Genomic DNA, 26,554 nt, shown 5'->3' with positions numbered 1-26,554 from the left:
TGGTCTCTGTCAGTTGATCGCATCGACCACGATTATGCTTTTCAGATGACGGTTTCCCGGAAACTGTATATACCATCATAACCTTCGGTACTGATCATCGCGACACGGCAAATAAATTGACAACTTCAGTCACAGAGGCACTACCTAAACAGCACCAACCATTTGCCCTCTTCGAAGGTCAGTAAGCTCTGACATGACTCCGTATTACTAGCAGTGCATTTGGTGATTGGCAAAAGTGAGGCTTCCCCCCCGTTAGCTAGGTGGCTCATCACACAGTGGAAGCAAGAGAATGTTACATCACTTCTGCTTTCAACGTGAAACATATTGTCACTTTCACACCTGTAAATCATGTAGTATTTCTAATTTCTATTTTTTTGATGAGCCTTCATCTGTTTTCTCTTCATTAGCCACCAGCTCTTTTTTACAATAAGCATCTTTCAGCTGATCCTGTTCACTTATACAGTATTAAAAATGATGAATAATTTCATCCAAGTCAGTGATTCAGAATTGAAGGCAATCATTAATGGCAGCCTATTTATGACTTTTGGGAGAAGTATACTTTTAAACCAGCTTATAATCTGACAGGTCCTCAATGATACAGCTCAGCTGCCTGCTTGCTTTTTTCACATGGAGGGTGCATGGACACATAAGATAACATGGAGGGTGCATAGACTGTGCTTCCCAATGATCATCTTTCAAAAAATCCAACACTTCTTACCCAGACAAGGTAGATTTAGTCTTGACCTGGCATGAAAGCTGGTATGGGCTGCAATGCATTCTGGACATTTTGCACTTTGTCAGGCAGACGTATTGAGTCAAACTAACAGGTAATTCGACTGTCAGGCTCCCAAGGAACGCATATCCTGCCTTCTTTCATGAGCTGGTAGACTCAGGGCCATGGATAAGGGGGTACCACTTGTCCTCCTGTATGGGGCCCGGGCCAGCATGGGGGGCCCAGGCAGCTGGGTGAATCAAATGTGTGCAGGAAGGGTGATCAGCATGGGGGGGGGGGGAAGGGGGCAATTACAGGAACTGATCCCCTGTATGGCTTTCTCTGCAGCATCTGAAAGTTGGCTTCTTCTCCTCTCCCTCCCGCTGGCTTTCAGCTGCTGCAGAGAGAGATATACAGAGGATTGGTTCCGGTAATTGCTCCCCCCCCCCTTGGGTGCACCCATCACCCTCCCTGCGCACCATACATTTCCCCTAGCTGTTAAGGCCCCCCTGTGTGCCCCCACCCTTCAGTGCTGCCGGATTCCCTCCTCTCCTTCCCACCGGCAGCTGCGAGCACACAATAGCATCCTTCAGGATGGAGAGTGGGGGAAGGGTCCAGTAAATATATCACATTTACCAGCCCCTTCCTTTCCTGAATGAGCACAATGAGCAATCAATATCGATCACCCACTGAAGCATAGTAAACAATTTTTGGGGGAGGCCTATCAGGTTGGCTGTATTTTTTTCCTACTACAGGTACTTATATAGCACGGTCAATTTACGCAGCACTTTACATCTACAGTGGGGAAAAAAGTATTTAGTCAGCCACCAATTGTGCAAGTTCTCCCACTTAAAAAGATGAGAAAGGCCTGTAATTGGCATCATAGGTAGACCTCAACTATGAGAGACAAAATGAGAAAAAAAATCCAGACAATCACATTGGCTGATTTGGAAAGAATTTATTTGCAAATTATGATGGAAAATAAGTATATGGTCAGATGGGACTCGGTTTGCTGTTGCAAAGTGGTTTGCTAGTTGATTATAAGGAACAATAAGGAATTGGTGCTTTAGGTGCTGGGAACACTAGATAATAGTTCAGGGGCCCTCAAACTACGGCCTGATGCTTGCCGAAAACTGCCCTGTGCAAGAAGGCCCCACATGCATGCCAGAAGGATCTGCTGTATACAGAGTGTTAGTGGGTGCTGGGAAGACCATTGTCAGGCAGAGGGATCTCCTGCTGTGCTGTGCCTGTATAGTTCTGGAGGGAGCATCATCAGGTCCTTGAGGTGCTGAATATATTCTGTATTTTAAGGAAAGAACTGGACACCAATGCTGGGGGGGGGGGGGGGGATTTTCTAATCCCCATGACAGTGCACTGTGTTTCCCACTGATGCCAATGATGGGGATCCACTAGTCCCCCACTGTCCCCATGGGGTGTTTATTATTCCCACTAATCACTGATGCCAGGGCATTTTTTTTTTTTTTACTTACCCCTGCTGGCCACAATCCGGAACTCCCGCCCCCCTCAACAGTCCATGACAATGAACAGGCCCCTTTACTTTTTTTAAGGGCTTGAGGATTATTCCCGAGCTTCCCTCCACCTCCTTGTACCTTACAGAGCTGTAAATGTTTGTATAGTGAAATGGACTGCCAGTCCTGGACTCCGCTCATGACGGAGGATTTATTCTTCATCAATATCCATGTGCCAATACTGAGCCAAAATTGCTTATTTGCAGTCATTTTGGTGGAACACTCCTATTGATTTGCTGATGCTGAAGCTTTCCCATTAGACCTACATTTATCAAAATTGTCAATTCATTCTAGATCTTCCAGAGTGTGAGATTTCTAACGCTGGCTATGCATATTGATCTGATTGATTCTTTAAATTATTAGTCTTCAGTACCAATTTTGCTAGATTGGAGGTCTGCTTATTAAAGAAATACTAACCCACTAGCTATCTACCATGACAAAGAAGTCAAAATCCAGTTAAAAACAAACTTGTGAATTTTATATATATATACAGTTGTGTTCAAAATAATAGCAGTCAGACATCACTAACCGGATCAATCACTGTTTTCGGTAGAAATGATATTTCTACATGGCAAATAATTTACTAGCAGGTGTAGTAGAGTAATAGAAATCCAACAGACCCAACAGTCATGACATGCATGCTGCTGATTCTGTGTCATTGAATCACTCATTGAAAGGGGCATGTTCAAAATAATTGCAGTGTGGAGTTCTATTAGTGAGGTCATTCATTCTTTGAAAAACAGGTGGCAATTATTGCCCTTATTTAAGGAAGGAAGGCAGCAAATGTTGTACATGCTGGTTACAGTGCATTGCTCTCTGAAATTCTGAGGAAAATGGGTAATTCCAGACATTGTTCAGAAGAACAGCGTACCTTGATTAAAAAGTTGATTGGAGAGGGGAAAACATATAAAGAAGTGCAGAAAATGATAGGCTGCTCAGCTAAAATGATCGCAAATGCTTTTTATTTATATATATATTTGTGTTCAAAATAATAGCAGTGTGTTGAAAAAAGTGAATAAAGCTGAAAATCCTTCTAATAGTTTTTATTTCCATCCACACAAATGCATTGGGAACACGACACATTCTATTCCAAATCAAAACATGAAGAGAAATAGATCAAATTTGTGTTGTTGAAGAAAAGTGAATATTAGACGGTTCAAAAACATAGCAGTGTTTGTATTCTTCTTTACAAACTCAAACATTCACTATATAAACTGAGAAATGTTTGAAGATTTTGCTTTCCTTTGAATGACTTCATGAATATTTGGTTGTAGTCGCACTGTTTCTGAGAACTGCTGTACATCTGTGTTGCATGGAGTCACCCAACTTCTGGCCCCTGTGATCAGGTATTCCAGCCCAGGATGATTGGACGACATTCCACAGTTCTTCTCTATTTCTTGGTTTTGCCTCAGAAACGGCATTTTTGATGTCCCCCCACAAGTTTTCTATTGGATTAAGATCTGGGGATTGGGCTGGCCACTCCATAACGTCCATCTTGTTGGTCTGGAACCAAGATGTTGCACGTTTACTGGTGTGTTTGGGGTCGTTGTCTTGTTGGAACACCCATTTCAAGGGCATATCCTCTTCAGCATAAGGCAGCATGACCTCTTCAAGTATTCTGATGTATTCAAACTGATCCATGATCCCTGGTATGCGATAAATAGGCCCAACACCGTAGTATGAGAAACATCCCCATATCATGATGCTTGCACCACCATGCTTCACTGTCTTCACAGTGTACTGTGGCTTGAATTCAGTGTTTGGGGGTCGTCTGACAAACTGTCTCCGCCCACTAGACCCAAAAAGAACAATCTTACTTTCATCAGTCCACAAAATGTTGCGCCATTTCTCTTTAGGCCAGTCAATGTGCTCTTTGGCAAATTGTAACCTCTTCAGCACATGTCTTCTTTCCAACAGTGGGACTTTGCGGGGGCTTCTTGCAGATAGCTTGGCTTCACATAGGCGTCTTCTAATTGTAACAGTCCTCACAGGGAACGTCACACCTTCTTTCATCTTCCTGGAGCTGATTGTTGGCCGAGTCCGCACCATTTTGGCTATTCTTCTATCCATGCGAATGGTAGTTTTTCGCTTTCTTCCACGTCTTTCAGGTTTTGGTTGCCATTTTAAAGCATTTGCGATCATTTTAGCTGAGCAGCCTATCATTTTCTGCACTTCTTTATATGTTTTCCCCTCTCCAATCAACTTTTTAATCAAGGAACGCTGTTCTTCTGAACAATGTCTGGAACGACCCATTTTCCTCAGAATTTCAGAGAGAAATGCACTGTAACCAGCATGTACAACATTTGCTGCCTTCCTTCCATAAATAAGGGCAATAATTGCCACCTGTTTTTCAAAGAATGAATGACCTCACTAATAGAACTCCACACTGCTATTATTTTGAACACGCCCCATTTAATTACACAGAATCAGCAGCATGCATGTCATGACTGTTGGGTCTGTTGGATTTCTATTACTCTACTACACCTGCTAGTAAATTATTTGCCATGTAGAACTATTAGACTGCTATTATTTTGAACACAACTGTACACACACATACATATATATATATATATATACATACACATACATACATACACACATACAGTGGATATAAAAAGTCTACACACCCCTGTTAAAATGTCAGGTTTCTGTGATGTAAAAAAATGACAAAAATAATTTCAGAACTTTTGCTACCTTTAATGTGACCTATAAAAACTGTACAATTCAGTTGAACAACAAACTGAAATCTTTTTTGGGGGGTAAACATAAAAAACTAAAATAATGTGGTTGCATAAGTGTGCACACCCTCATATAACTGGGGATGTAGCTGTGCTCAGAATTAAGCAATCACATTCAAAGTCATGTTAAATAGGAGTCAGTACACACCTGCCATCATTTAAAGTGCCTCTGATTACCCCAAATAAAGTTCAGCTGCTCTAGTAGGTCTTTCCTGACATTTTCTTAGTCGCATCCTACAGCAAAAGCCATGGTCCGCAGAGAGCTTCCAAAGCATCAGAGGGATCTCATTGTTAAAAGGTATCAGTCTGGAGAAGGGTACAAAAGAATTTCCAAGGAATTAGATGTACCATGGAACACAGTGAAGACAGTCATCATCAAGTGGAGAAAATATGGCGCAACAGTGACATTACCAAGAACTGGACGTCCCTCCAAAATTCATGAAAAGACAAAAAGAAAACTGGTCTGGGAGGCTGCCAAGAGGCCTACAGCAACATCAAAGGAGCTGCAGGAATATCTGGCAAGTACTGGCTGTGTGGTACATGTGACAACAATCTCCCGTATTCTTCATATGTCTGGGCTATGGGGTAGAGTGGCAAGACGGAAGCCTTTTCTTACAAACAAAAACATCCAAGCCTGGATACATTTTGCAAAAACACATCTGAAGTCTCCCAGAAGCATGTGGGAAAATGTGTTCTGGTCTGATGAAGCCAAGGCTGAACTTTTTGGCCATAATTCCAAAAGATATGTTTGGAACAAAAACAACACTGCACATCATCAAAAGAACACAATACCCACTGTGAAGCATGGTGGTAGCATCATGCTTTGGGGCTGTTTTTCTTCAGCTGGAACTGGGGCCTTAGTCAAGGTAGAGGGAATAATGAACAGTTCCCAATAACAGTCAATATTGACACAAAACCTTCAGGCTTCACCTTCAGCATGACAACGACCCAAAGCATACATCCAAAACAAAGGAATGGCTTCACCAGAAGAAGATGAAAGTTTTGGAATGGCCCAGCCAGAGCCCAGACCTGAATCCAATGGAAAATCTGGGGGGGTGATCTGAAGAGGGCTGTGCACAGGAGATGCCCTCGCAATCTGACAGATTTGGAGTGTTTTTGCAAGGAAGAGCGGGCAAATATTGCCAAGTCAAGATGTGCCATGCTGATAGACTCCTCCCCAAAAAGATTGTGTGCTGGAATCACATCAAAAGGGGCTTCAACAAAGGATTAGTTTAAGGGTGTGCACACTTATGCAACCACATCATTTTAGTTTTTTATTTTTACTTCCCTCCACCTAAACGATTTCAGTTTGTTGTGCAACTGAGTTGTACAGTTTATAGGTCTTATTTTTTTATATCACTGACACCTGACATTAACACATCAACAGGGGTGTGAAGACTTTTATATCCACTGTGTGTTTATTACATATATATATATATACACATATTTATATATACATACATACATACATACACATACTATATTGCCAAAAGTTTTGGGCCAGCTCTCCAAGTCATTGAATTCTGGTGTTCCAATCACCTCCATGGCCACAGATGTATAAAATCAAGCCCCTAGGCATGCAAATCGCTTCTACTATTCCACATTCAACTGTTAGTGGTATTATAACAAAGTGGAAGCAACGGGGAACAACAGCAACTCAGCCACCAAGTGGTAGGCCACGTCACATGACAGAGCGGGGTCAGCGCATGCTGAAGCGCACAGTGCGCAGAAGTCATCAACTGTCTGCAGAGTCAATAGCTAAAGACCTTTAAACTTCGTGTGGCCTTCAGATTAGCACAACAGTGCCTAGAGAGCTTCATGGAATGGGTTTCCATGGCTGAGCAGCTGCATCCAAGCCTTACATCTCCAAGTGCAATGCAAAGCGTTGGATGCAGTGGTGTAAAGTACGTCGCCACTGGACGTGTTCTTTGGAGTGATGAATCTCGCTTCTTTCTGGCAATCCGGTGGACGTGTCTGGGTTTGGCAGTTGCCAGGAAAACAATACTTGCCTGACTGCATTGTGCCAAATGTAAAGTTTGGTGGAAGGGGGATTATGGTGTGGGGTTATTTTTCAGGGGTTGGGCTTGGCCCCCTAGTTCCAGTGAAGGGAACTCTTAAGACATCAGCATATCAAGACATTTTGGACAATTTCATGCTCCCAACATTGTGGGAAGAGTTTGGGGATGGCCCCTTCCTGTTCCAACATGACTGTGCACCAGTGCACAAAGCAAGGTCCATAAATACATGGAGGAGCCAGTTTGGGGTGGAGGAACTTGACTGGCCTGCACAGAGTCCTGACCTCAACCTGATAGAACACCTTTGGGATGAATTAGAGCAGAGTCTGTGAGCCAGGCCTCCTCCCCCGACATCAGTGCCTGACCTCACAAATGCACTTCTGAAAAAATGGTCCAACCTTCCCATAGACACCCTCCTAAACCTTGTGGACGGCCTTCCCAGAAGAGTTGAAGCTGTTATAGCTGCAAAGGGCGGGGCCAACTCAATATTGAACCCTACGGACTAAGACGGGGATGTCAATAAAGTTTATCTTTCCAGTGGGATCCTGGGAAGGCTGCACTGTGCTGGAGTAGCTCCTGACCTCTCAGGATGTCAATGATGGTGCCGATGACACCCTTTACCTTTACAGAAACCAGAAAAAGGCAAGTATATTTTTTTTAGACTTTCTTCACAAGTCTTTTTGTTTTTGAATGTGAAGTTTCAACATGGTGAGTGGGCTAGTATTTAGTAAGCCAACTTGGCAATAGTTGTCCACTTTTTTCGTGTATAGCGTGAATGGGCCAGGAGGCTGCCCTTGCTGACCTCCTTTAAGAAATGGTTATACACCAGTGCCAAACTGGAGTAAATCCAGTGAATGGAATGGTGAAAATCCTTAAACTGAACTTATGATGGGAGAAACATGGGGGCTACCATTGTTCATTTCAGTAGTCTAAGAAGTCCTAGTATGAATTCTTCTGGGTTGGTGATTCAGGGTACTTAAGCTGGAGGTTCTGCACGACAGTCAAACAGATTTTTCAAGAAGTGCGGAATGCAATGCAACGTCTATTTCCCTCATGGCAGGTTTTCATATAATATATTAAAACCCAACTCCAGACAAATTTTTTTTTTTTTTTTGAGAGGAAAGAACCTTTTGTAGAATTTTTATTGTTGTTTCTGCAGTCATTAGTGAGACTGTCCCTCACTTCTTGCGGGAGGACACACAGGAAGTGAGTTAAATCTCTCCAATGAAAGGTGGAGCACAATCAGTAATAAAACAAGTAGAGTGGATGGAAGGAAGGCAGATGGTGTTCGGTTTCAATTGTCTCTAAACATATCCATCCAGCACCAAGCCCTTTAGTTTCCTTTGTCAGGAGTGCACAGTAATGGTAACACCACAAATAATCAGTAAAAGAGAAAGCCACCACTAAACCAGTTGACCTGTCAACAGTTTGGCTTTACCTTGTACTGGTTTCAATAATTACTGGGTAATATACCAGTATTGTAACACAATCCATAACTGGAGGAAGGCTACATTATCAATACAATTTTAATACACCGGAGGCGAGCCCTCTCCTAGGAAGTGAGGTGTGTGGACTCCACCAAAGAAATACTACTCCAGACACAGAAAATTCACGAAGCCAGTCAAGAATTGTTTTAAACCATTGTTTATTAATATAATTTTCTTCGGTGCTCTGTTCAGTTTGATTCCAGACATCTCAAATATTTACAGAATAAACCCGCTCATAGCAAACACTAGACGTAAAGCAGCACATTGAAGTCAGGACCCAACTTACATTGAGCATACGCAGTTCTGTTACACTTTAACTTCCACAAAGTGCCAACCATTAAGTAGTGAAGTTGAGGCATCATTCTGAAATGTGTCTTCAAGAAGAACTAAGTGCATCATCTCTATAACCTCAAATTATGAATAAACATTCCAATTCCAAATGGGTCAGTTCTCAATTGGATTGCTGGTGGGATACAAGTGTGTGAGAAGAAAGTGGAGCTGTAAGATTCTGTAATGAAGTGAGACCAACATTTATTGAAGGAGTCCCTTTGAAGCTCAACCACGAATGACCCAATTTTTCCCAACCGTGTAACCAAGCCAAGCACTGTTGGCAATAATTGGATGGTTGAAGGGTCAATGAGGTAGACCTGAGCTTTAAAAAGCATCCAATTCATGTTAGCATCCTGCAGAACTTGGTGTGATGGCCTTATTATTCTGCCTGTAGGGTTCACTGGTGTGTAGTGAGCCTCTAAATATGTAAGTATAAATCTTAAGGCTGATTGTCAAGCCTAACATAATGCTGGCAAGTTGCAGAACTTAGGGGACAAGCACAAGGTCCATCACAGCTGCGGTAAACCAGCAGGATGACCTGAGAAGCTTAGACCTTCTCAAAGCACCATGCTGTCTTTACCCAGTTCAAATGAATTTGTACTTTGTCCATGTTCTTCTCACAGAAATCAATGACCTCTACATATTGAGGTCTGAACCCCCTCAAACAAAAGTAGTTTTTTAGGGTGTCTACACCCTAGGTTTGCTCCACTGAAAAGCACCCAAGTACCTGCACCTATAATAGTTTTGGCCTCAGCATTACCTTCCTCTTCCACCTTCTTATTAAACCATTCCTGGATTATTTACAGAGCAGCCTGGTATTTGGAGGTGTTCAGGAACTTCACAGGGGACCAAAGATGGTGCGCTTTTTTTTTTTTTAACTACATTTGTTCACAGGTTTGCTGAGGTGTTGAACAGCGAGCAGTATTCATTATACTGCCTTGCATTCCGAATTCCCTGTGAATGCATGGAACTAGGGTCAGAGGGGGCTAGAGCCAGATCCTATGCCAAAGCTGCCCAACTGTACAACCAAAGCTGCCCAACTGTAACAGTACAACTAAAAGGCAAAACTTTTTTTTTTTAATTTTTAGGACAGAGTGCAGAAGGATTAGAACACATATTAGTGTTTTATTGCTGTCCATGCCCCTATTAGGGAGATTCACCCTCACTACTATCATTAAAAGTAAAAGCAAACTCAAAATTTTGGGTTCTCCCCAGAAAAGTAAAAGAGGGAAAATTTTCCAATGGGGACATGGGAGCCCCCAAGTAATTCCCTTAATTTGCAGGGATTTTTTCTCACTTCCTGATTTGGCTATGGGACAGGAAATTAAGGGAAATCTCCCAAATGGGACACAGGTGCCAAAAAGTAAGCTGGCAGGTTTTATAGCTCTATCCGAAATGTAAAAAAAAAAGTTTTGCCTATAGTTCTACTTTAAATTAGGTGCAGCTCTATCCAAGGAAAAAAAGGCAAGAAAAACTGTGCAGAGAAGTTACAGGTCAAAAAGTACAGTAACCCCTAACAACCAATAAGAATTTACTCTGCTAAAACAAGCAAGGAAGAGATGACTACTGATTGGCTGCCATGAGTTACTGCACCTAATCAGCACTGTATGTGTGGGCAGCTTAACCCGAACTATGGTGTAATTTCAGCTTTTGTAGAGTTAAGTGCTTATAGTGATACTCAGTATCCATATAGACTGCAGTATGCCCAAAGAGATTGTTTTTCCGCCCAAATAAAACAAAAAAACAAAAAAAAAAAATGCTGCCTTGAGAAGAGTACATTGCAAAAAATAAAGCCACCAAAAAATTCAAAAACATCACTGCAAACAAAACATACAGAACAAAAACTTTGACAAAAAAGGATGATTTGTCTAGACATCATATATATATATCTTTGACCTTAAACTGACATACACATATTTACAAAAATAGTCTCTCTCTTAAAACTTAAACCCAGCAGAACATCCGCCAATCATCATGCATAATTCACATCAGATACATCAGAGTCATAATTGTTGGTGGGCAGTCCATTGCCATAACCGGTCTGGGACAAAAGAAACAAATCAATTCAACATCCAGGCTAAAAGTAAGAGCGGTGGACTAACAAGACATCTTTGGTGAGATGGTATGGACCAGTCTGATCTCTCAATACCATAGGATTACATTCAAAAAACACAGGCCGTGATCAATCAAGCATGGAGATACCACTGGTGAGATCAACACGGGACAATGACATTGATGTATCTTTCCTGGGCTCCTAGGCTTTGGCTGGAGATATTGCACAAATTCTACATTAAACAAATCCCAAAATATATATATTTTTTATAGGAAAGTGCAGCAGATAAGATCCAGCATCTCAGTCCAGTCCATCAATGTATTTTTTTGTTGTTGTTGATAAAACCCGTCCCGAAACTCTCTTCAGCTTTTCTCTTTTTGGGAGACAGTAAGTGAACACCCACCCGCCACCATCGTAGAGCTTGGCCGTCCACAAGGAGGTCATCTTGAAACCCTAGCGTGACACCTTCCACTAGTGTCGTATAAACATTATACATAAAGAAAAAATGCATTCTCGATGCATGGTCAAGCATGTATGTACATGGAGGTCGGTGAAGACGCACACACACACATACACACGCACATACACACTTGCAGTCGCACATATGTAACACATAAAAGTGCTGGTATCTGAGTGAATTTGTGCATAATGCCTGTGCAAAATTCACAATGCCAATTCAACATTTCTACTTAAAAAAAAACAAACAAAAACAAAAAACGGAAAAAAAGTCAAACAGGTTAAAATAGCTTAAATTCCAGGGCTACAAAGGAGAGGAACACTTTTGGTTGATCTGTAGACAAAGCCATTGCTTTTAGCAGTGACACAACAGTTGAGTCTTTTATTTTTCAGCTCGACATTAAAAAAAAAAAAAAAATAAAAGTTGCAAACACAGGTCTATCACACTGGTTCTCTGTGGTTGAGCCCCTAGTCTGCCCCAGCAGAGCCAACTTGGTTCAACAAAAAGTTCTTTTTTAAAAAGTATTGCAAGGTTCATAACAGACAAAAAATATTAATATATATATTTGGCCCCCTCCCCATCCTGTCTAGGACATCTGTAATCCTAGGAACGCAGGATCTGGTTCATCGGAGACAAAAGGGATTTGAAAAAAAAAAATAAACCATCATCATGAACGTTCAGATCCAGAGCACAGTGACAAGCTGGTGGCAAGCATGGAGGAGCGTCTTTGGGGTATTCCAGTTACAGAAACGAAGGCTCGGCCAGCTGTGTGTCCGCCTCATTCCACTTTGGTCAGTTTTCGAAAGTAACGCAAATCGAAACCGCAATATTAAAGCCCTACAATTCTTCGGTCAGAGAACGAGAACAGCGCACATTCCGGGGAGGGTGCCACCTCTCTAATGTTCAGCATCCATGGCGTCCAGGTATTTTGACTCAATAATCTTCGGTAGTAGGTTGTATCTGAGGACACAAGAGCAAAAACGTTCAGTACAGATTCTCATTTGAACCCCTTCTTTACTAGACGTCATTAATCACTCGCCTACAGGGCACTTTTACCCCCTTCCTGCCCAGGCCAAATTTTCAGCTTTCAGTGCCGTCACACTTTGAATGACAATTGCGCGGTCATGCAGCAGTGTACCCATATGACATTTTTATAATTTTTTTTCACACAAATAAGGCTTTCTTTTGGTGGTATTTAACCCCTTTGCGCCGGGCGCATACAAATGTGCAGCCTCCCGGAGTCTGGGCCTAGACGCCGAGCGGCCGCACATTTGTGTTCATGTAGCAAAAAACATATGTGCTGAGAGCGCGCACCCAGTGCGCTCCCAGCACACATGTGTGGTACTCACGGAAAGGTCCCGGTCCGCTCTTTCGATCGGGACCTTTCCCGATCATGTGACCGCCGTGATGACGCGTCACAGCGGTCACGATTCCTAAACCACGCCCCACCCGCCCCGCCTCCCGGCGTCTGAAACTCTTAAAGGGCCGGGAGGCGCCGGCAGGAAGGGGTTAAGCACCACAGGGGTTGTCATTTTTTGCACTATAAATGTAAAAAAAACCCAGAAATTAAACAAAAAAAAAAAAAAAAAGTTTTCTTTGTTTCTATTATAAAATTTTGCTCCTTCCCTAATGAGGCTGCACCGATGGGCACTGATAGGCTGCAGTGATGAGGCGGCACTGATGGGCATTGATGAGGAGGCACTGATGTGCACTAATGGTCAGCACAGAAGGGCACTGACTGACAGCACTGATTGGCAGCACTGGTGGGGCAATGATGTGCAGGACTGGTGGGCACTGATGGGCAGCACTACTAATCAGGACACTGATAATCAGTGCCCTGATTATCAGTGCAGATGTCTCATTGACAGTTGCCGGTTATCGGCAGTACCTTCTTCATACTGTGACAGCGTGAGGAAAGCACTGCCGATTACCTGCAAGCGTATTTAAATGGTGATCAGCTGCTATTGGACACAGCTGATCATGTGGTAAAAGGCCGCTGTGATTGGCCTTTTACCATGTCATGTGATCAGCTGTGTCCAAAGGACACAGCGATCTCAAAGAGCGCAGGGTGTGCACCGCTGGGGTCATCATATGACACCCTCCCAGAACTGGAGGACCGCACTGTAGCCATCATTTGGCTATAGCGCGGTCACGAAGTGGTTAAAGCCTAGCTGCCCAGAACGTACAGTATATAGCCACATCGATAACTAATTTGCTTACCTACATCACTTTTACATATGAATATACGAGGCAGCACAGCAATGGGCTTTAAGGCAGTGCTGCCACATATATGTTTACAGCTCATACTGCGAGGGCGCTCACAAGGCACCCCCAGCACTGTGCCCGAGCTGTCACCAACAGTTCAGGGTCACTGTATACAAGCAAAACCCAGTACGATAGGCTCCAGATCATGTAACCAGTGACAGACAATGACACTGATCACATGGTCAGGAGTCTGCCAGTATGCTATCTGCACAAAGAACCCTGGTGGTAAATTACTCACAATATTATATATACAAATGTTATTTTTTATTGCTATTTTGTAAAACAAACACACACAAAAATGAAAGGAACACTTTTTAATCAGAGTATAGCATCAAGTCAATAAAACTCCTGGGATATTAATCTGGTCAGGTAAGTTGCAGAGGGGGTTGTTAATCAGTTTCAGCTGCTTTGGTTTTAATGAAATTAACAACAGGTGCACTAGATGGGCAACAATGAGACAACCCCCAAAACAGGAATGGTTTTACAGGTGGAGGCCACTAACAATTTTTTCCCTACTCATCTTTTCTGACTGTTTTTCACTAGTTTTGCATTTGGCTAGGGTCAGTATCACTACTGGTAGCATGAGGCCATACCTGGACCCTACAGAGGTTGCACAGGCAGTCCAACTTCTCCAGGATGGCACATCAATACGTACCATTGCCAGAAGGTTTGCTGTGTCTCCCAGCACAGTCTCAAGAGCATGGAGGAGATTCCAGGAGACAGGCAGTTACTCTAGGAGAGCTGAACAGGGCTGTATGAGGTCCTTAACCCATCAGCAGGACCGGTATCTGCTCCTTTGTGCAAGGAGGAACAGGATGTGCACTGCCAGAGTCCTACAAAATGACCTCCAGCAGGCCACTGGTATGAATGTCTCTGACCAAACTATCAGAAACAGACATCATGAGGGTGGCCTGAGGGCCTGACGTCCTTTAGTGGGCCCTGTGCTTACTGCCCGGCACCATAGAGCTGGATTGACATTTGCCATTGAACACCAGAATCGGCAGGTCCGCCACTGGCACCCTGTGCTTTTCACAGATGAGAGCAGGTTAACCCTGAGCACATGTGACAGACGTGAAAGGGTCTGGAGAAGATGTGGAGAACGTTATGCTGCCTGTAACATCGTTCATCATGACCATTTTTGCAGTGGGTCAGTGATGGTCTGGAGAGGCATATCCATGGAGGGACGCACAGACATCTACAAGCTAGACAATGGCACCCTGAATGCCATTAGGTATCAGGATGAGATCCTTGGACCCATTGTCAAACTCTACGCTGGTGCAGTGGGTCCTGGGTTCCTCCTGGTGCACGACAATGCCCGGCCTCATGTGGTGAGAGTATGCAGGCAGTTCCTGGATGATGAAGGAATTGATACCATTGAATGGTCCCCATGTTCGCCTGACCTAAATCCAATAGATCACCCCTGGGATATCATGTTTTGGTCCATCCAATGCCGCTAGGTTGCACTTCGGACTGTCCAGGAGCTCAGTGATGCCCTGGTCCAGATCTGGGAGGAAATCCCCCAGGACACCATCCGTCATCTCATTAGGAGCATGCCCCGACGTTGTCAGCCATGCATACAAGCACATGGGGGCCATACAAACTACTGAGGACCATTCTGAGTTGCTGCAATGAAATTTCAGCAAAATGGACTTGCCTGCTGCACCATTTTTTCACTTTGATTTTCGGGGTGTCTTTGAATTCAGTCCTCTGCAGGTCGATCATTTTAATTTCCATCAAACGATGGGGCATCCTTATGTTTCTAACACATTACCCTGTCCATATCAGTATAGAGATCCAGCAGGAGATTTTTTCCCCATTGAGATCTGATGGGTTTTCAAAGTGTTCCTTTCATTTTTTTGAGATGTGTATATATAATAATAATAATAAGAAGAAGAAGAAGAAGAAGAAGAAGAAGAAGAAGAAGAAGAAGAAGAGCAGGGCCCTTGAACCCTCATGTCTGTATTGTCTCATGTACTGTCCCTCACTATAATGTACAGCGCTGAGCAAACCTTTTAGCGCTATATAAATACTGTATAATAATAATATATTTATTATTATTATTATACAGGACTTATATGGCGCCAACAGTTTGCTCAGCGCTTTACAATATAAAGGGAGTAAATACAGCAATAATACAGTTCAATACAAGAGGGATAGGATTATTATTTATTTTACAATGAAATACTAGATCAGGGGTGTCAAAGTAATGGCCCTCCAGCTGTTGCAAAACTACAAGTCCCATCATGCCTCTGCCTTTGGGAGTCATGCTTGTAACTGTCAATCTTGCAATGCCTCCTGGGACTTGTAGTTTGGCAACAGCTGGAGGGCCGCCAGTTTGACACCTGTGTACTAGGTGGTATTTATTCAAATAAATTGCAATTTCAGTAAAAGAACATTAGCTAGGATATTAGTTGGCTAAGGCCTAGCTAATTTTCTTTTATTTTCTTTACTGAAATTGCAATTTATTTTAATAGCTAATATTACCGAATATTGATTGTCCCTTATACAAATGTCCTGGCCCCCTGGGGGAAAAAAAAAAAAAATTACCTGATAGGAATCATTCCAATCATAATCAAAGGGAAAATCATCTTCATATAAGGGAGAGGTGACATGCCAAAGCCACATAAGATGACTAGCTGGAGGACCTGGAGCCCGGTGAAGTAGTGAATCTTCCTCTGGGGGACTCGTCTGATGTAATGGGTCGGAGGGTACGCCGTCTGCAGGAAAAACACAGAACACCGTGATATCATGTATGCAGTACAATACAACTTAACACCAACAGGCTGAATGGCCTTGAGATATAGTGGCATAAAATATGAAGATTGCCGGGCGTGTTTCAAGTGGTTCTAAAGGCTCAAGGTTTTTAGAATGCAAGAAGGTAAAAAAACCTGTGTGCAGCATCACCCCCAGCCCCCCTTAATACTCACCTAAGCCCCCTCTCGATCCAGCGATGTGCACTGGAGTCTCGGCTATCCAAGGTCTTCCTCTTCTCATTGGCTGAGACAGAAGCGGGGGCCATTGGCTCTCACTGCTGTCAATCATAGCCAGTGAGAAGAGAGAGAGGGCAGGGCCGAGCGTCAGTGTGTGAACAGACACATGGTTCAACGGGTGCCCCATAGCGAGCTGCTTGCTGTGGGGGCACCCAACAGGAGTGAGGAGCCATGAGAGCCAAGAAGAGGAGGATCCTGGCTGCTCTGTGCAAAACCACTGCAAACAGCAAGTAAATATAGACGTGTTTGTTATTTTTTCGTTAAAAAAAAAGCCTTTAGAATCACTGTAAGGGCCCAATAGTATAAGAAATACTATTTGGCATTAGATAACAATACAATTGTTTTTAAACAACTTATAACATGTTTTTAAAAATGGTGTGTCTTTTTTTTTATTATTTGTGTCCCTATTCACAAATATGTTGATGCGTTTTTATAACTGAAAGTAGCAAAAGACAGTTATAACAGGTCAACAGCCTTCAGGTATAATTAAACCTTCATGTAAAGGTTCTCCCACAGTAGAGTTACTTTGTATAAGACATATCAAACCGTTGTAACTGCTTGTACTGTGAAGTAACTCATTCTCAAAGATCCAATAAAAAAAGAAAAAAAGAAGAAACAGTAAACCATGTGTTGTGCTGAAATCATTCATCACACTACCACCCGCCCCATCCTTCCGCTAACTGCAGCAAAACTGACAGCTGCTTGAGGAACAAAATGGAGCATTTAGCATACAGGCAGTGTGTGAGCCATTTTAGTCCCAGCCATGAGTGTGCAGATGAGGGCAGCAATCCCGTGTCCGTAGAGGGGTCACCATATATAATTGGAAAAAAATTGAACTTCTGATTTTGGCTGGAAATGGATATTGCAAGGCCCTCTACATAATATTGGCTGGAAATGGATACTGCAAGGCCCTCTACATAATATGTTTTTGTATTAGTTTGGCAGTTCATAGGGCTTTGCCAATGTGGAGTAAGTCAACAGCTTCACTTTAATGCCCCTCCACAGCGGCACAAACCCACCTCTTTTTCCTGCTTCTCCATTCAGCTCCTGCGTAATCTTTAAGACACAGCTTACACAGGGATTGAGACCCTCTGCATGGGGTGGGGGGCTCGGGTGCTTGGCCTAGTGCGGTCACATGGTTCTCCATAGCTGGAGATGTTCCTCACTCCCACTAGACAGTGTAATGGCACAGCAACAGGAAGGCACGTATCTCCTCCTGTAGCCTTGGCTCAAGACGGAAAATGATCAATAGGCCAGTGGAAAAACATTCCAGATATTTCGACTCCGATGGTCACTACACCCTCCTCCCTTTCCCGTTTGACAAGTAGGGTAAGCATATTGCCCTACATTGCCAACAGCCAGGCACTAGAGCAGTGGTTCTCAACCTGTGGGTCGCGACCCCTTTGGGGGTCGAACAACCCTTTCACAGGGGTCCCCTAAGACCATCAGAAAACACATATTTCCGATGTGTAAAGAGCAGCTACTGTGTAGAAAGCAGCTGCTGTGTTGAAAGCAGCTACTCTGTTAAAAGCAGCTACTGTGTTGAAAGCAGCAGTATTGGAGGTAAAACGACACTCATGAATTATAATTACTGGGTAAACAATTTTATGGTTGGGGATCTCCACAACATGAGGAACTGTATTAAAGGGTCACGGCATTAGGAAGGTTGAGAACCACTGCACTAGAGGAAGGTATGCTCTAACCACAGGCTACCAGTCTCTGCGTCATGGGCTTCACCAAGGAAATCTGGGAAAGTTGGAAACTACCCTGGTCATTGCTGACTTGTTTTCAAATATGCTAATGCATAATAAAAAAAAACAAAAACTTTTTTTCATATTTTGTAACCTATATACACTAAAAGGACAAAAGTAGTTGATGGACACCTGACCATCACATCTACAAAGGCTTCTTGGACATTCTATTCCAAAACCATGGCCATTTACTAGGGATGCACCGAAAATTTTGGCCACCGAAACATATCAGTCGAAAATAGCCCTATCGGCATTTTGCTGATAGAAAAAATTTAGCCGATACAGGTGCCAATACAGGGGACTGTGTGTACTGTAAATGTAAGGGGGGGGAGGGCAGAGAAGGGCAGGAGAGGAGCAGTATATACAGTGCCTGGCTGTCATTATAGGTCAGTGCTGGTTTTTAAATGTAATTACCCGGATTTTTTTTTTCTTCACTATAGCTCACAGAATCAGCTGTCACTTTCCCCCCAGCTAAAAGAAACAAAGTTTCCTTTAGCTTTGGGAAAGTGACAGCTAATTCTGTGAGCTATACTGAAAAAAAAAAAAAAAAAAAAAAGTCGGCGATTGCTTTTAAAAATCGGCACTGACATATTAGTGATAGCCAGTGAGGGAGCCTCTCTGTTCTATCACTGTATACACTGCTCCTCTAGTGCCCCCTCCACTGCTCCTCCCCCCTACAAAGAGGACCTGTCGCTCCTATGCTATCACATAGGGGACTATTGGCCCCCTATGTGATAGAAATAAAATCATAAGTTAAAAAAAAAAAAAAAATATATATATATATATATATATATATATATATATATATATATATATATATATATATATATATATATATATATATATATCTAAATATCTAAATATATATATCTAAATATATATAAATAAATATATATCTAAATATATATATGTCTAAATATCTATAAATAAATATCTATAAATAAATATAAAAATATATATATGTATAAAAATATATATATGTATATAAAAATGTAGAAAAAAAAATTGGAGCCTCCCCATCCCCACATACGCAGACATTTCGGTTTGCTTTTCGGCCACATGCATTCTAAATATTCGGTTTCGGCACCAGAATTTTCACTTCGGTGCACCACTACCATTTGCATGGAGTTTTTCCTCCCTAACTTTGCGGCTAAAACATCCTCCACTTTTACGTGAATGCCTTTTCCCAAGATTCTGAAGTGCACCTGTCGAAGTTTTGTTCATTTATTCAAAAGAGCATTTGTGAAGTCGAGTACTACGTTAGACATGAAGATCTGGTTCACAATCAGCATTCCAATTTAACCCAAAGGTGTTCAGTAGGATTGAGGTCAGAGTTGTGTGCAGGTCACTCGAGTTCCATCCACACCAACCTGGTCAAACCATGGATTTATGAAATTGGTTTTGTACACAGCAGTAGTCATGCTGGAACAAAAAAAAAAACCTTCCTCAAAGATTGGAAGCCCACAATGATCTAAGATGTTTTTGTATGTGGTAGTATTAATGGTACCCTTCACTGGAACCCCCTGGACTCAGTTTGGAAGGGTGTCCCTATACTTTTGCCCATATAACATACATGTACGGCCTCTGGCACTGACATTTACTGTGCAGGTTAGAACTAGACAGCATCATTGGCCCATTATCACAATGTAACGTCCTACTATTCACACTCTGATCTTCAACAATACCCATGAGGCCTGCCACGTAGGGGTTAACACGTGTTTGTATGCTTACGCTCCCTCCCTCACGTGTACAAAAATCAAGGGGAATTCAGGCCTTCAACTAATAACCCGACAGCCCAGCATGAAGTAAATGAGCAATTAAGGCTCGTTTTATCTCGGGACTCTTAGTGCTGATGCAGCGATGTCGCAGTCCACGGACAAACTTTCTGAATAAAATGCTGGCACATCACAGCCTTCATGTGGTCTGCACCAACCTGCACTGGGTCTCCATGTCTCCAGCAAGGCCCACACAACCAATAAGGTATCTGGAAATCACACTATTCCATCTAGAATTCTGTACTCCATTGCTGAAGGACAACCACTCACGACTGGGCAGAATTATATTCAGTTTTTAACCACTTCCAGTCCGGCCCATGTATATAAACGGCCGGATGGTGGCAGTGCAGGGGCGGGTTGCCGTTCATAAACGGCGTCTGCCATTTTGGACTGTGCCCGCTCCCTGGGAGAGCGCGGCACTGCGATCTGGTGTCCGCTCTCTCCTCCGGACACAGTGGAACACCGATCGCTGTACGGGACCTCTCTGTGAGGTCCCGATCATGTGATCACTGATTGGCCAATCAGTGATCACATGAATAGGAGTAAGCAAGATGTCACTTCTGACATCATTGCTTACTACGTGTGAAATCTGTGAATGATCACAGAGGTCACATGGTACAGGGCTATTCACAACAGCCTTGTACCATGTGACAAGCTGTGACCAATCACAGCTCACACAGTATTTCTCAATGGCTGCAAGAATGCAGCCAGAGAGAAGGAGAAATGATTACTTTTACAGCCTTTATGGGTGCAAAAGCAATCAGTGTAAAAAAAAAAAAAATCATCACCACCCCACAAGTAGTACAGTGTCACTATAGTGACACTGTACTGCTAGGCTGACAGTATGTTAAAATAAATAAATAAATAATATAAAAAAAATAAAATTGTAAAACATTTTTTTTTTAATTATAATTTTTGGTTATAAACTAATTTGGGCTTTTTTTTTTTTTTACTAAAAAGCTGAATAAATTTTGGCCAAGATTTATGAAGAAAGATTATTTATTTACAAAATTTTATAAGAAAAACACTTTTTTCTCTAAATTTTTGGACTTTTTCATTTATATAGCAAAAAAAAATAAAAATCCCAGTGGTGAATAAATACCACCAAAATAAAGTTTTATCGGTCTCAAAAAAATGCTAAAAAATTAATATAGGTACAGTGTTGCATGACCGCGCAATTGTCAAAGTGTGATAGCGCTGAAAGCTGATAATTGGCCTGGACAGGAAGGGGGTATAAGTGTCCGGACTGCAAGTGGGGGGAAAGTGTCCGGACTGCAAGTGGGGGGAAAGTGTCCGGACTGCAAGTGGGGGGAAAGTGTCCGGACTGCAAGTGGGGGGAAAGTGTCCGGACTGCAAGTGGGGGGAAAGTGTCCGGACTGCAAGTGGGGGGAAAGTGTCCGGACTGCAAGTGGGGGGAAAGTGTCCGGACTGGAAGTGGTTAATGATTGTAACCATGTTGGCTAAATTGTTAGATGGAAAATTTAAAGGGGTCATGTTTTCAATGATTGCAGTGTTTTCCTGTCCTGGTGACTCTGGCACCTTCTCATTTCTTGTTCTGGGGTCAGGACAAGAAATATTCCCCAAATCTGTTTGTATATTATTGGTATGAATGGACCCCAATATAAGCAGGCTGCTGTCCCTTGTAGTCTACAGACTGTTACATAGCAAAGGATTCGCTGACACTGTAGTCTGCCTAAATGCACTGTGAAAAGACTGCTGAATCTGGACTTCAGTAGATCATATGACCTGCACTGTTTCACTGGTTGTTTTCATTTGCTGCAGGAGGTGGTGTTTGATTCAGAAATGTGTACGAAAGAACTGGAGGAGCATTGCAGCGGCCAGCAGAGAGTTAACCTGCAGAACAGTCTAGAGAGGATGAGAGCTGGGCTATCAGATAAGATTTATGACCACAATGACCCATGTGACTTCCTTTCTGGAGGACAGGAACTGGAGGAGAGCCAGATAGTGACACAGCAAAATGTAGAATGAGCAAGAGGATTCCAGGGAACCGGCAACCAGGAAACGCCAGACAGCTGTGACACTCTGGTTACACAGCAGCCCAAAGGAAATCAATATACTTCTTAATGGATTAAAGCTGAACTTCTAACAAGCAGCTAAATGTGCAGTTTAAAAAAAAAAAAAAGATGAATCCGTCAAACCCAATGCTGTCCAGTCAGTGTTGTTTTTCACAGGAGGAGCCAAGATCACTGCTCTCCCCTCTAACAGAAGCCTAGTTTCGTCAAAAACATGGGTCAAGACTCACCCATGACTGCTGATTGGACAACGGAGGAGCACCAGCACACTGATGAAGTGGTCACTCTGCTCAATTGGCTCTCCACTTCTATCAGAATGCAACATCTGCACTGACAGTTTAGTCCAGCCATTCACAACCAGGATTCTGTGGAACCCTAAGGCTGCTTCAGAGGTAGCTAAGGGTTCCTTGATCTGTGGCAGATTTTTCTCCTACCACCAATGTAAGAGGGTACTTTTATACGGACGTACAATTTAAGCAGCCTTTCTCAACTAGAGTTTTGTAGAACCCTAGGGTTCCTCCAGAAATTACTTGGGGCTTCCTTGAACAGTGGTGGTTTAAACTTCCAGCTGATGGTGCCTGCAAAGTTCTGGCACCAATGCCACTTGGCAGAGGCAGCAGCATGGGACCAGTGGAGCTCATCCGCTCTTCTGTTAGTTGAGTAACCACTGGCAGCAATGATCATGCTACCACCAATGTAAGGGGCATTCTGCCCACTGACCACCAACGTAAGGGGCATTCTGCCCACTGACCACCAACGTAAAGGGCATTCTGCCCACTGACCACCAACGTAAAGGGCATTCTGCCCACTGACCTCCAATGTAAGGGGAATTCTTCCCACTGATCACCAATGTAAGGAGCATTCTTCCCACTGACCACCAATGTAGGGAGCATTATTCCCACTGACCACCAATGTAAGGAGCATTCTTCCCACTGATCACCAATGTAAGGGGCATTCTTCCCACTGACCACCAATGTAAGGGGCATTCTTCCCACTGACCACCAATGTAAGGGGCATTCTTCCCACTGACCACCAATGTAAGGAGCATTCTTCCCACTAAATCACCAATGTAAGGAGCATTCTTCCCACTGACCACCAATGTAAGGGGCATTCTTCCCACTGACCACCAATGTAAGGGGCATTCTTCCCACTGACCACCAATGTAAGGAGTATTCTTCCCACTGATCACCAATGTAAGGGGCATTCTTCCCACTGACCACCAATGTAAGGAGCATTCTTCCCAATGACCACCAATGTAAGGGGCATTCTTCCCACTGACCACCAATGTAAGGGGTATTCTTCCCACTGATCACCAATGTAAGGGGCATTCTTCCCACTGACCACCAATGTAAGGAGCATTCTTCCCACTGACCACCAATGTAAGGGGCATTCTTCCCACTGACCACCAATGTAAGGGGTATTCTTCCCACTGATCACCAATGTAAGGGGCATTCTTCCCACTGACCACCAATGTAAGGGGCATTCTTCCCACTGACCACCAATGTAAGGAACATTCTTCCCACTGACCACCAATGTAAGGGACATTCTTCCCACTGACCACCAATGTAAGGAACATTCTTCCCACTCATCACCAATGTATGGAGCATTCTTCCCACTGACCACCAATGTAAGGGACATTCTTCCCACTGACCACCAATGTAAGGGGCATTCTTCCCATTGATCACCAATGTAAGGGGCATTCTTCCCAAGGGGACTGCCTCTCACCAATGTGGTATGGCTCAAGTACCACAATTTGTACATAAAATTATTTTGAGCAAAGGGTTCCACAGTAAAAAGGTTAAAAAGAGAAGTACAGCCAAAGTTTTTTTTTGGCTGTACTTCTCCTGTGGATCACTGAAGTGCAGTTCCTTCTGCACTCCTGTGACCCGTTTTAGCTGACAGTGGGCTAAAGCACATTGTTGGCTGTCGTCACTCAGTCAGTCCAGGCTGGGGAAAGATCTTCAAAGTTGGGATCCACCCCAGAGTCTGGAGTGCTGAGAGCCGGAGCCAGGGGCTCCCTCCCCCTCTACAGCCCAGCACTCCAGTGAGGTGTGTGTGGGGAGGGGTGACTGACAGTCACCCCTCTCTGCTCATAGCAGCTGTGAGTACTCTGCGGTCATGTGATCACCCTTAGAGCCGGCGCGGGACAGATGCCACATCAGACCAATGCTGCATCCACCTAGATAAGTATAAATAGGGGAAAAAAAGCCCCCTTCTCTTTTGAAGTATAACTAAAGGCAAACCTTTTTTTCGTTTAGGATAGAGGGGAGAGGGATTAGAACCCCTATTAGTGTTTATTGCCCCTATTAAGGAGATCTGCCCTCTCTATTTGTCCTGTTTACCATTATCATTGAAAGTAAAAGAAAATCCCAAATCTTGGGTTGTCCCTAGAAAAGTAATGGAGGAGTAATTTTGCAATGAGGACCCCTAATTTGCAGGGATTTCCTCTCACTTCCTGTTTGGCTATGGAAAAGGAAGTGAAAGGAATCTCTGCAATGGGACACAGATGGAGAAAATAAATCTGACAGGGAGTTATAACTCTCCATTACTGTATCCAAAATGAAATACAAAGTTTTGGCTATAGTTCTAGTTTAAGAAAGGCTGACCTAGACAATTGTGCTCTTCCATCCGTGTTACAACAGAAAAGGTCCTTATCTGTCCCAGTATTACTGTGGCCCAGGACCCAAAGCCAGCAACATAAACATTTTTACCCACAAAAATGGATGATGGCACTCCAATGTCAAAAGCAATTTTCTTTAGATCATAAACACGGGCAGACAAGATCTCTAATGCATTTCATACTGGATTGTGCGTAATCATAGCAATTGTCGTATCCTGTTTTTGAAATACAGAAGATTGCAGTTCAAACTGGAGTGTCATCATCCTATACACATCTCAGTGGCAGGTTGGACATGCATCCTGTAGTTTGTGGGCAGGAGTTGGCCGACCAGGAGCGGTAATAACGGTTTGTCCATAAAGACACGGCTTGAAGAGTCTGGTGTGGAAGTACTCGAGAAGCCTTCACAGAGCCCCGACTCCAACCCTACTGAACATCTTTTGGATGAATTGGAATGCTGATTGCGAGCCACGGTTTCTCATCTATTATCCGTACATGACCACGGAAAAACACACTTTGGCTGAATGTACACAAATTCCCAAGGACACACTCCAAAATCTCAGAGTTGGAAGGCTGAAATAGCTGTAAAGAGGGGCCAACTCTAGATTAAACCCAAGGTTTTGGAATGGGATGCCCAACAGGCTAGGTGTCCACAGACATTGGATCATGTGATGCGGGGGGTCAGCAACCAGTAGATTACAATACACCAGTAGATCGTGGCCAGATGACTGGCAGCCTTGCTGACCCACCATTCCAGAGCATCAAGCAGAGTGCAATGCAGAGGGACTACTTGTAAAGTTGGAGCTGTAGTTCGGAGTAAGAGCCGCATAAGCCGATGCCTCCACTGCAGCGCCGGCTCCTGTACCATGCAGACTGATACCAACTGCACTCCACCTCTTATCCTGGCTAGCATCTCCAGAGTGGTGCCAGCAGCAGAGAGAAGAGATCTTCAGGTCAGTGTGAAGCAATACACTGGGCATAGTAGTATAGGGCTGCTTTCACACTGATGTGCTGCTGTTTACTCACACCGCGGGTGCAGTGCAGTACACCTGCGAGTTTGCCATAGACTTCTATTATATCCTGTGTGTTTGAGAAAGTGCACCACACCTGCAGAATATAATAGAAGTCTATGGCAAAGCGCATCTAACCCAGGAAAGTTGCAGATGCACTGTACTGCACCAACGGTGCAGGTAAACTGCAGCACATCAGTGTGAAAACAGCCTTATAGGGGGCTCAGAACAGTAAGGGTTCGTTCACATTTGCAGTTGGGGAGTGGTGAAGCCCCATAGTTAAAATGTTTATCACCCCCACCACACCCCCTTTAGCTGCAGTGGCCAGGGGTGTACACATGTCTCAGCCGCAGCAGGAGTTATACTCCCCGTCATGGTTGGTGGGTGTAGCTCTGCAAATGCCCTGCAACCTTGTGCAGTACAGCAAATAAGGGGTTAAAGCACGCAGCGTTATGTTGCTTTCTCACCTCGCCTTGGACCCCGCAGAAGCATGCAGTTGTAGGGCGCTTGCAGAGTGACCCCATGTACTTGAATAGGTGGTGATTGGTAGGCGGTAGCACCCACCAGAAGAAACAGTGTGAAGATACTTGTGTACACCTTTGGATGCTGCCTCAAGAACTAAAGGGGGTAGGGATTGGGGGTGATAAAACCCCAACTCAACAGCAGGGTTTTTACCCCCCCCACACACACACACTTTACGTGTGAACAAGCCCTAAGGGTGCTGCTGCCGAATGCAACTAAGGCAGTGGTTCTCAACCTTCGTAATGCCGCGACCATTTAATACAGTTCCTC

General features: G+C 43.5%; 1 protein-coding gene across 1 annotated transcript in view; it reads right to left on the bottom strand.

The window, feature by feature from the left end:
* Positions 1-8,622: 8,622 nt before the first annotated feature.
* The window catches only part of SLC4A11 (solute carrier family 4 member 11), a 154,554-nt gene continuing 136,622 nt past the window's right edge, over positions 8,623-26,554 (bottom strand). Inside the window, exons 18-19 of the mRNA XM_089654704.1 lie at positions 16,134-16,303; positions 8,623-12,281 (exon numbers count right to left, since the gene is read on the bottom strand). Coding sequence (XP_089510830.1) covers positions 12,218-12,281; positions 16,134-16,303 — 234 coding nt within the window. The 3' untranslated portion in view covers positions 8,623-12,217. The remainder of the gene's footprint in view (positions 12,282-16,133; positions 16,304-26,554) is intronic.

This window comes from Staurois parvus, unplaced genomic scaffold, assembly GCF_062004578.1.
Source record: "Staurois parvus isolate SC_StPar_1 unplaced genomic scaffold, SC_StPar_1.0 ptg000791l, whole genome shotgun sequence".
Lineage (NCBI taxonomy): Eukaryota > Metazoa > Chordata > Amphibia > Anura > Ranidae > Staurois > Staurois parvus.
The sequence above is the reverse complement of the archived record's forward strand: the minus strand, read 5'-3'. Positions and strand labels throughout refer to the sequence as shown.